Raw genomic sequence first — 12,620 nt, 5'->3', positions numbered from 1 at the left:
GCGTTACAGAAAGAAAAGCTGCATTAAAACAAACCAATGACAGCACTCCGATGTAATAAATCCAGCAGTGAAAGTAGGAAAAAAAGTAGAATAAAATACCCAAAACATAATAAAAAAAGATTTTTTAAAAAAAGGTAAAATAAACAAATAAAAGACATAAAACAGAGTAAAAATGGAAACAAAAAACTTAACATTAAAAAAAAGGCTTTTTAAAAGCATTTTAAGAAATTATTTGCAAGCAGTATCAGTAACATAAAATTGATCACAATTTGACATACAGTTATAATCCCAGTAATCCCAGTACCAGTTCCCAGTCCCATACGCAGACAGGTAGTTTGATTTCAGTTACATCTCTGTGTGAAGCCGCAACAATTAGTCGATCAACAGAAAATTAATCGCCAACTAGTTTAATAATCGATCAATCGTTTCAGTCTTTTTTTTTTTTTTTTTTTTTTTAAGAAAAAATGTCCAAATTCTCTGATTTCAGCTTCTTAAATGTGAATATTTTCTGGTTTCTTTTGTCCGTGATGACAGTAAACTGAATATTTTTGGGTTTTGGGCTGTTTTTAGGTTGTTTTGAAGATGTTTTAGGTCTACATTTTGCATCTTGGACTTTGGTAAACAGTGATCATCATCTTTCACCAATTTCTGACGTTTTATAGACCAAGCGACTAATTGATTAATCGAGACAACAACCATCAGCAAAGGCTGATTCCAGCAGCCTCTTCAGCAAGAACTAAATGCTCAAGTTCAAATACAGTTTTCGAAGTGTGGCGTCGTCATGAGTGATGACCAAACATTTTTGTGCCCCTGTGTTTGACGCTTCGATACACCAAACATTCTCTGTTTCTCAAATATAAGATTTTTTTTTTGTTTGTTTCATATCATAGTAAACAGAAGATCTTTAGGCTTTCATTAAACCACATTAAGGGTTAATATTTTACACTGCACTGTTACTTTTATTCTCTTGTTTTATCTGTCGTATTACCCTTTTTAGCTTCTTTTTATTTCCAAATTGAACACTTTTTAATAGTTTTTATACGTCTTTTAACTTGTGTTGCTTTTATATTCTGTTTTAATGCCTTTTATGCTCTATGTAAAGCACTTTGAATCGCCTTGTTGTTGAAATGTGCTATACAAATAAACTTGCCTTGCCTAGGTTTAGGGTCACTGGTTGGGCAAACGAGACATTTGAAGACGTCACTTTGGGTTCTGGAAAAGTGTAATTGACATTTTTCTTTTACAATTTATTGACTAAATGATTAAACAATGAATTAAGCACATAATTAGCACATTAATCAATAACAAAAATGGCCACTAGTAGCAAGTTGACATTGCTATGTATGTGTATGTGTTGCTCCAAAATAAATACATGTTCAGCTGAGATTTAAAAGCCAGAAATATTCAGTATAACTACTAATTGAGCCGTACTGTAGGTACTGATCAATAATCACATCAATGCCTGGAGATTTACTGTGAGTATTCTGTGACAAGCAGCGGAAGAAAAGACAAATCTCTCTATACAGGAGATGAATTAGAGTCTCTTTCTTCCAGTTCCTGTCATTTAAAGAGCAAATCAGCACTAAATCCTGTGTTTTGAGCTGTAAAATGGAGATCCGGCTTCTGAATAGAGAAGAGAGACATGATGAACGGAGAGAGAGAGAGAGAGAGACAGAGAGAGAGAGGAAGGAAGAGGGGAGATGAAGGCAGGTGGGTGGTTTCACTGAGCCAATTACTCGCCGAGTAATTTCCTCGTTTATGACTTAATTATGTTATGAATGTAAATGACAAGAGCTCCAGGTACCCAGAGGGCAGCGCTGTTCGGCTGACTGACACACACACATTTTGTATTCATTTACCCACCCTGACCTCTGACTTTCACCGTTATTCTAATATTAACAATGAACTCTGATCCCAAACTAATCATTTTAAGTAACAATTGGCACAAAGTCCTCACTGTGGAGGCTGAAAAGGGCCAAAAAACGAAATATTCATTTATGAAAGTATGTGTTTCTGAAGGGCGGAAACGAAAAAAACCCACTTAATTTAATCACTCAGGAATGACAACAGCAATAATTATAGTATATGTGTGTGTGCGCTGCTAACTTAATCTAATTAACTGTAATGAGGCAGAGCTTCTGGAGCTCAAGGACGCCAGGGGGGCCATCGGTGTCTCCCTGCCCAGCCAGTAGCCTCTGTCCCTGGGGATACACTCTCCTCTCTACATCTCTCTCTTTTTCAGAGCAGAGAATCACCCAAAATTGTTCTTAAAGTAAAGTTATTGGTGACATTTTCCTGTAACAAGAAGCCTTTGTTCATCCTGTCCTCATAACTGTGTCTCTAAAGGAAAATTCAGGTTTATTCAGCCTCATATTTCTTATTTTTACAAGTTTCGGCTTTCATTCGTTTCAGTTACACAGTGAAGATCTTTTACACAAACGTCAGTCCAAAAGTGCAGGGACATAAGCAGTCAGATAGCAAACACATTTTTACTTATTTGTGAGAGAAAACAAAGTCAAATGTTAAAATGCAACAGTACAAACAGGACAACATTCAACACAAAATGCTAATAATAAAACAATATACACATGGGAGTAGATTTGGGTCTAGATTATTCCTACCAATAATAATAATCTGAAAAGATCTCGTCACTTTAACACCACACAACATTACCGGTAAAATCTATGCAGAACTGCCAGGTTTCTGTTTTTTCTGTGAAGGAGTGCTATGATAGGTTGAAAGAGATGGATATGGAGGATACCCAATTTGATGATCTGGCAACCCTCAACTCATAGAGCTTGTCCGCGACTACTCTCACCTATATGACGCTTGATGTCGCTGCTGCCGCTTTTTCTGCTGTGATCTCAGCATCAACAGTATCGTAACCTCCTCGAGAGTCGCCATGGTTACTGTTTACGTTGTGCAAAAAACGGGGGTTCAAGGAAGATATTCTGGTGTTGACAAGGGATGATTAGAGCCCAATCTGCCCCCTAGTGGATACAGTTTTAAAGTACGCAAGCAAGAATGTGAATAATGACACTGGAATCACGTACGTGTTGGTAAAAAGCAAGTATATCAGTGGCTTGAGGTAAATATGCTCACTATAGAGTTTTTAATTAACGATCTAATATGCTAATATGTTTAACACAAACAACTACAAACTGAAAATAACATAATTTATCAAGAATTTCTGCAAATAGTATATGAACCCCAATATAATGAGTTACAAACCAAACCTTTCAGTTTTTTCTTATAATTTGTACCAAATTGCATCACTCTCTCTGTAAAATGTCCTGAAAAATAACCATCAGATACCTGCAAGTTACTGCGAAAACTTCAAGGAAATTCGTGTAAGATTAAAGGACCTGTGTAACAAAGTGTTACCGAAAGCTGCTTGCAAACAATCTGTTTTCTAGTTTAGTTTGGAGGACTTGTTTTAAGGAAAGTATTTTGTTAAGATTGTGATAGTTTTATCTGGAGAGATCCTCAGGCCTTTTCTCCTCCCAGGTAGTAGGGCAAACACACTCACACCTGCTTAAATAAGCACAGTCTGACCTGCTGATTCATCACTGTCCTGTTCATCCGCCCTCCAGAGGATGAGACAGACAGACAGAGAGACAGACAGAGAGACAGGTCGATGCAGCCTCATGTTAATCTGTTTTGCAGTGTGCGGAGTTATTATCTATTTAGATTCATAATAAGGTTGTACGACGGAAACACACTGACTTCCTTTTATAATGTCAGCAGACGTCTGGACAGTTAATAAATTCATATTTTTATATTTTTTGCAGAAACTGAAGCTTTTTTCAGTGAATGCAACGCTATGTATCTGGAGAGCTGCGTACACTTATTTTGGTTGGATAACAAAAAACACACAAACACACACACACTTGCGTTGATGAAATTAAGGTTTTGGCAATGTCTGAATACATAATTTAACAAAAATAACTTAAATAACTAAAATTATGAAGACAGTTCTGAGAAGCAGATGAACTTTTGAAAGCAGCCCTGAATAATTTAAAACATAACTTTAAAAATCGAATGCAAATAATATAAATATTTTATTTTATTATGCTCACATTCTGTCACATCACCACTGAAAACAGCAAAGTTTCACAGAAAATTCAATTAATCTCAGTGGAATCGCAGCGATCAGTTGATTCGCTCGCTGGAGCAACATGAACCAGTGCAAATCTTTTTAACAAGTTTAACTTTGATTAAATATGAGACACAATTTTGCATCGTTGAGTCCAAAACTCAGGAAGCTAACATTTACTGTTTTGCTCCATCCAGTTAGATTTAACCTCCTCTGATGGAGAATAAACAGCTCAACAAACGAGGAATAGTTTGCAGACAGTAATGAGATTCAAAAACATCTTCTTTCACAAAGTCGTGCTGTGGGGCGACGGCGACTTTACACTGTTAACATGTGATGACCTCAGTGTCCTCTTTCTTCGCTCTGCTGCTCCTAAACTTCCAGCAGGACAAAGTTCACTTCTTCATTACCAACCAATCAAAGAACCTCTCTCCTTGACTGATCCAGTCAGGATGGACTGTGTTTGTGCTGTCAGCCTGTCTGGAAATGATTGATGCCCTCACGCTCACAGTTCATTGTTTGTGCTTGTGTGTTTTGTCAGTAAAGGTAGAGTCAGTGATTTTGGAGAAAGACTGTTTAACACACTTTTTGTCAAATTCAGCTAATATCTCCTCACGGTCCGCTAGCTGTCCGTTCAGTGTGTGTGCTCTGTAGATGAGAACTAAACACGACACTATTCCAGCCAATCAGTGGGAGGCGTTCATGCTCGTGCACAGGACAGGGAGGAGTGATCAGAGCAGCTGTTGAATGGTGGGAGGGCTGGTGAACTGGAGACAGAGAGGCTGTGGCTAATTCATATAGAAAGTGTTTTCTCATAGAACAGATACACTTCCATGTTATTAAATCTATGAATCTATCAATCCACATTGAATCCCAGACAGTCTCACAGAGACCAGCCGCGTTTTTTTACGCTCCGAGTCCGTTTCTGTTGCGTTTAGTGAATCTGAGCAGGCAGCTGTATGTGTGTTTTTAACTTTAACTTCAGTTTATTTAAAGTGCAAAGCACCCAGAGAGTCTCTTTATACTTTACAAGTCAATAAGAATGACAAGAGAAAGAGGATAAATGAGGCACACGATAGTAAAAATACACACACACTCAGACATATATACCAGTAGTAATGTTAATATTACAACACAAGGTTTAGGTTATTGAGATTATACAGCTTTAACAGGGTTGGAGCAGATTCATGTTAAAGAGAAAAACAATTTGTGGTTCGTGTTCCCAGCCGGTGAAATTAGGAATAGTCATAGTAAACAGAAAAAAAGACGTGTACCTTGTTAACCATATCAATGAATCAATCAATACAAACACTATTGATTTCTTCCCTCGGAGCCGACATGCAAACTATTTTCAGTAAATGTCTGCTGTCAGTCGGCCTGGTGAAGGCAGTTTGTCCTCTCAGCTGACAGACGACGGAGACGCTGAACGCAGGTCGAGTGAGAAGTGAGGAGGCTGCAGAGAGGCGAAGAGTCTGGACCGACTGTTGTGCTCATATGAGGGTTTTTTTTTCTCCGCTTGTGATAAAGTGTGAGAGGAACAGAAGTGACTCTACAGCTGACGCATCGCTCTGGATTCCACCATATTTCTCTTTTGGTTGTTGCCATGGCAATGGGTGTCCATGAATTGGGGGAGGGGGGCGGAGCTTCTGAAGGAGCTTGAGGGGAGGGGTTTTATTAATTGGGTGTTTAGTTCAAATATCATCAATCTCTCTCCAGAATAACTGACTCGACTTTTAAGCAGCTCATTCAAGAAAAGTTTGGACTTGAGGTGAAACTATTACTCAATCAACAGAGAATTAATTGGCAACTAAAATAAATAAATTAATTTAATGCAAATGATTCATTTCAGTATTTTTCAAGTATATTTTCTGTATATAAAAATCTCTGCACACCTGAGTGTGTGACAGCTGCATCGGAGGAAAGTGCAACTTTAAAACTATGAGAAGAACTGCTGCACCGCCTCGCTTACTGCTGAAATATTTATGAGATCATAACGTTCAGTCTGTCCAACCTTCATCAGGTTTAAGGGCAGCAACACTTCCAGATATATACACATATAGTAGACGCCTCGATCATCCAATCAGAGGACCACTGACTGGTCTGGCTGATGAGCACATTGAACTTACTCAAAGCATATGCGTCACCAGTCAGAAAACAGCATTACAAAAATAAGAAAGATACAAAACGACAATATAATGATGTAAATAAATCCATGTAACCTCAAAGTGAATTAACATACTGATATATCATGAATCTTACAGTGTTATCAAACATATTACATTCATTATATATAAAAAAGTCGAAGGGGAGGAAGATAAATTAGGGATAAAAGTCTTAATTTGTCAAAAACTGTTTTCAATGTCATCATACATTAAATATATCTCCTAATTGGCATTAGATACAATCGCATAAATAAATAGTATAATTAAGGGCAAATTCATCAGTGAACCTATACAGTGATATCCATGTAATTTAAATAGTAAAAGAAACATTATAGAGGCTAGGGATAAAATAGTTCAGAGGACCAATAGACGTAATCAATCCATAGATGTTATTAAAAAAACACTGTAAGGGATGTGAAAAAATGTGAATCTAGACATATTAATGAAGGCATTACAGAACAGGGAAGACTAACTTATCATTTTTGTTAATACTCAGCTCCAGAATACACTAACTGGTGTAGGTATTTGTCTAATAAATATAGCCTCACATGTAGAAGTTATAACATTACATTAAGTAGAAGTTCATCATTCAGTCTCTTGGGAGACAAAGTCTGTAACATAAATATCCAGAACGCTTCCCTCCCGATCACGTTTTCAGTCTCCAGACAGTAGTTCTGTGTAAGTTCTACACTGAAGCTCTTTGAGGAATTTATAATGTAGTACAAAGTCAAGAAGTTGTGATATGTAGCCCAACAAGCTAGTGAAGCTGTAAACAGCGTTCCTGCACATGCTCAGTGACGTCTGCCTTACACAGAACTACTCTCCGGAGACTGAAAACATGATGCTGTTATTAGTCTTTGGAGCCGTTTCTAAACAACATGACCAAACTCTTCATGATGAAGGAACATGTCACCCAGTGCAGCGCTGTGACTCACTGATGTGTTTTTAATAAGATATATCAGCTTTGATACACACACAACACTTGTGAGTAGATCAGTTCATTGTTGGTTTGGATCCAAACATGAGATTGTTTACAATAAGAAAAATATAGAAAATCAGCAGACATATCCTTTAAAATATGTAAGAATCATCATATATTATTTTCACTGTCTTGATTTCAGCCACCAACAAACCAAACCCTCTATAAGTGCGTCAGTGTGTCCATGCTTTGAATATCAAGAAGTGAAATAACACTGAGGGTAGAATTTAAATGAGTTTAGATCTGCTGTGTTCATCCTGTAAGCAGCAGGCCGTCGTTTTTATAAATCCAGCCGCATATCAACACACACACACACTCCAGATTGATCTCATTTAGACCATTTATTAGAGACCTAAATACACACACGCGCGCACAGACGTAATTGTAACCTCAGCCTGTTGGCATAGCAACCTCAATCATCCGGCAGGACGACCCTCTTATGACGTCATCAGGCGAGGAGGGTTTGATTGGCTGGATGATGAATGGCTGCTGTGCTGAGCAGCGTAGTAAGCTAACAATTACCTGAAACACAGACAGACATAGAGAGCCTGCACCGAGTAGTTAGAGAGAAAAACACATCAAGATCTGATCATAGAAACATCACACAAGCAAAACAAGTGTCCCTATTATCACTGAAAACATCACAGTAAGCAGTAATATGGGTAATTATTGTTTTATTGCCTTATATCTTACTTTAAAAGAACAATTTTCCTTCTATATTTATAGTTTGCTTCATGAGAATGATCATTTGAAAAGGTGATGTATGATTTTAATAGTTTTACAGGACAGAAAGTCAGAAATTTTGATCAGTGTCCTTAAAAACGCTAAAAAAAAATGACCTTTATCTGTCTGTTAAAGTGATGTGTTTTATCATTCAGACATACTGGGCTCTACTCACACTTGACAGGACATTTACAAAAAGAGACACGAACGCTTGTGTGATATTTGTCACCTTGTGAGAAACAGAAAGAGCAGCAGTGAGTTAAACATGTTCTGATAAGAAGGAAAACAGGCTGCGTCACTGATGAATTTTTAAAACATACTTTACTTTCATTGAAGTCTTTAAGATCTGATATTATGGTTCTTTTTTTAATTCATTTTTATAAATACTTAGTCTGTGATATTTTATTCACCAAAAGCTGTTTCTTTAAATCCATCTTTCCTTACGGCCCAGGTTCCCCTCTGCAGGCTGTTTCAGAAGCTATTTACATAAAAATCTGCATTATTAATAACCACCTCCTGGAGGTGTGGCCCCCACCTTCACCCCAAGCCAATCAGAATTCGACCTGATGAATAATACAGATTTCCTTATTTTCCTAATGACCATTGTGAGTTTGGCTGCATAGAAACTCTCCTGGATAATATAACGACCCTACAGGTTTATATTATGACCTCTAGAGTCATTTCAACTTTTTTCCTGAGCAATCACATTTTGTTTGTCATTTTGGTGGACACTTAAAAAAATACTACAATACCCATGAGCCTTAGCTGCTGTTACTATGGAAAAGAAGCCAAAAGAATCTACATCTGCAGATCGTAAAATCAGTTTTCTCTTCATCGTAATCTTCAGCTTCTGCTTGCTCGTTAGTGGCACACATGACCGTAATTTAAGCTATGTGATTGGATGTTTCTTGCTGAAGTGCACCTTGGGAGTCGTAGTTAATTTATTCCCTGAAATTTTTACGTAAACAGTCTTGTGCCTTCGACTTTTTATCAAAGAGCCAGATCATTTCTATCTAAATTCCTCATCTTTCATACTGAATGATGTTGATCCAAGCTATAGAAGTTATCTAAATATGGGTCACGTAACGCTGTCTATGGGAAAAATAAATCAGATTCTTACTACTGGAACCAGGGGCGCCCAAAATATCTCATCCCTCTTCACATCTCTACCAGATCAGACTTGTTATGAGCAGATACTCGATGTTAAATGACTCTAATCAGGATCAAAAGCAAATAAAAATGTTATCAGATTGGTGTAATGTTATGGAGACGAATGGTAGTTTGGGTTGCTATCACTACACACACACACACACACACACACATACACACAAACACAGCCCTCTTCTCTGTACCAATCCCAATCACATCATCGTCATAGCAACCATTTGATCCACAGTAACCAGCCAGGCACCAATCAACCTCCTGCGATGTGAATCCGTGTGTCTGTGTTCATGTTTAGAAGCTGCAACTGAAAACCAAGAGGAAGATGCAGACCCCCTCTGAGCCAATCAGCAGCGAACTTATCACCTTGTTTTGACCTTATGACAGCGCCCTGCGCTGGCTAATAACGGCCATTTTTAGAGAAACAATCCTTCAAGTTTTATCAAAATCTGATCATCAGTCTAACCTGTTGTCCTCCAGCTCAACTGCCTGCATCCTAAAAGAAAAAGAAAAAAATAAAATAAATAAATAGCAAGAGTAAAAAATTAAAATTTGGTTCAATCTTTGTTTCACTCTTACTAAATTATACAACAAAACTTACTTATAACCACAAGCAGCAAACAGAAGCTGGACTTTAGTCCGACAGTTTAGTCATGAAGGGAAAAAAGTGATTTAAAACATTTTGTATTTGTTCAGGATTCATCATTAGAGAAGATATTTAAATTAACAGCACAGATAGTAAAAGATGTTGATTTTGCTGAAGATGTTGCTAAATTTTATAGATTATAATCTTTATTTTATCAGCATTTGATGGCTGTATTTTCAAAATAAAACTCTTTCTACAGGATCTCCTGGACAGACTTCCTCTTAAAAAGTGATGGAGGCTTGTTTCCTTGTGTCTACAACTCAGATTCGTCTATAAGAAGTAATGAATGAGTGATCGAGGGGATGATTTAAGACATCGCCTATGTTTGCTTAGTTATTATGGAATTATATGGTCAAACTTTTCATGATTCTGAGCATCTATTTGGCTCAAAACTGCCAACAGGACCTAACGATGACCATGTTGATGTGGTTGAAAGCTCCATAACAAGCGAGTTAAGTGGACCGTGAGTTGAGATTTTGTCGAACGCTGAGTAGTTTTCTTCGAGGACGTTTGTGGCTGAACTACAGATGACCGTCGTGTCTCTCTTTGTGTCTCAGTGCTCGTTCGTGCCTCCGTGTGAGAGGGACAACCAGAAGAACAGAGACAGGGTCCTACAGTGGGAGGATTACTTCACCAAAGAGGTCAGCAGCCAGTCCTTCACCTGCTTCTTCAACCAGCAGAGGAGGTGAGACACACACACACACACACACACATTTATTACACTGCGGTCTATTTTAAGGTGTGATACAGATAAATTGGAAACGGGATGTGTGATGCTGTGAAATTTGCCTCGGTGACAGATCATTGTTTCCACAGGAGATTACAGATGGCAACCAGCAGCATTACTGAGGCGTCTCTTTTTGACAGAACTGTTTCCACTTCACAGTTTGCTGCTTGTGACCTTAGACCCCTCAGAAATGACCCTTGACTTCAATTTAACAGTCCTCCACAACTCATAGCTCCATTTTTTTTAATAACATTTTTGCTGCTGCAGAAGATTACAAACTATAACAGGAGGAAGAAGCACAATCGTGTTTTGAATCTTCGGCACCATTTTAAACTGAAACTCTTATAAAAGCACCACAATGTTCAAAACTTAATCGTGGATTCAACTTAGTTTATAGGGAGGTCACATGAAACAAAAACAGAAAATAGTGAACTCAAGACATCACATGACCACACTGAAACATGAAACAAGTGATTAATATATATATATATATATATATATATATATATATATATATATATATATATATATATATATATATATATATATATATATAATAGATAAAACATATTTTTAATAGATAAAAGTTTGTCTTTACTTCACTTTTTTCCTGTGAATAATTGGATAATTTGGCTTCTTCAACATTCTAAAATTATTCAAACTAATCCAGGACAATCCACTGGTGACAAGTAGACATTTTATTTAGAGCTGCAACATATATTTGATTGGTCGATCGACAAAAAATTAATGGCCAATTCTTTTAGTAATATTTAAGAATAAACAGTTCTTTGGTTCCAGCTTATAATAATACAATATAATATAATATAATATAATACAAATTAATATTATCTGGTTTATTTAGTCGTCACCAGTAAATATGAATAATGAATATATTTGGATTGATGACTGTTGGTTGGGACAAAACAAGACAATTAAGAATAGTGATCAACATTTTTCACTGCTTTCTGACATTTTATAGACCAGGTGACTAATCGATTCATCAAGTAAATAATCGACAGATTAATTGATAATAAATATAATTAATAGTTGCTGCCCTAGTTTCATTTTTCAAGCCAAAAAGTTTGGTAATAACTGTCATTGAGGCTACAGTGTTCATGATACTCCAAAAAAACAACAAAAAAAAGACAACTTACTGGTGAATTAGCTGGTTTTAGAGGAATAATCCGCTTGTGAGCAGAAAAGTGCTCAGTTTGATTTTGACTTCTCTTGTGTACAAGTCAGGAAGTCACCAGAAACGTTAAGGATTTATCATGAGTGTGCTGATCCATTGATAAATCTTTCTAGTTTACGTCTGTAAGCTGTATTATATGTTCTGCTGTAATCAGGTGATGTGTGCGAGCATAAAAGGTGTAAAAATCTGGGGATGTGGAGTTAGACAGAAGTGGAGGCCACCAGCATAACACACCTGAATCTCAGACCAAACTGTCAGGGGTCAAGTTGCATTGTGGGTAGTGTAGGCACCAGGTTTTGACGAAAAAGAAGACAATCTGACAATGTTATAATGCTCTTTTTTATTTACATTTTCAATTTACGCATTAAAAAACCTGAGTGGAAATGCAGAATATTTTTAAAAAATTGCAAAATATTGCAAAAAAAGTTATTGCAACAAAGTGTAATGTAAACAGACTGAGTGAATAAATGATAACGTACGTGAATCATGTGACTTAAACATCACTGAAGAGCTGAAAACATCAGATCTGTGTGGAGCGATGAAATGAATACATGAAACAAACAGAAATGTCATATTTCCATCTTGTTTTCCATCATTTGAGTTTGACTGTCGCTCTTTTAATGACGTCATCTCGTTGTATCACCGGCTGTTAATCTCTTAATGTTCACACAACAGCGGTAGACAGAAACAAGCATTCATTTTAATTTTCTTTTGCTGATATTCTGGGACTTTGGTTAAATTTGCACTACAGTTAGATGGAAACCTGGCTACGATAGCAGATTAATCACATGTCCTATCAACTATCAAACATGGGTGTAGTGTTTGTTTGTCCACATACTTTTGGCCATATAGTGTATGTGCTGTGTATACTGTAGGATTATACAGCAGAAGGAACTATAGAGTCTCCCTGAATCCTGTAACATAAATAGTTATT

At 36.9% G+C, this 12,620-nt stretch overlaps 1 protein-coding gene across 4 annotated transcripts in view; it reads left to right on the top strand.

The window, feature by feature from the left end:
• The window catches only part of LOC122975252 (calcium-activated potassium channel subunit beta-4-like), a 43,725-nt gene that overhangs the window by 21,226 nt on the left and 9,879 nt on the right, over nt 1-12,620 (top strand). For all 4 annotated transcript variants that reach the window (XM_044343602.1, XM_044343605.1, XM_044343604.1 and 1 more), the window contains exon 5: nt 10,325-10,452. In XM_044343602.1, coding sequence (XP_044199537.1) covers nt 10,325-10,452 — 128 coding nt within the window. The remainder of the gene's footprint in view (nt 1-10,324; nt 10,453-12,620) is intronic.

This window comes from Thunnus albacares, chromosome 23 (genome assembly GCF_914725855.1).
Source record: "Thunnus albacares chromosome 23, fThuAlb1.1, whole genome shotgun sequence".
NCBI lineage: Eukaryota > Metazoa > Chordata > Actinopteri > Scombriformes > Scombridae > Thunnus > Thunnus albacares.
The sequence above is the reverse complement of the archived record's forward strand: the minus strand, read 5'-3'. Positions and strand labels throughout refer to the sequence as shown.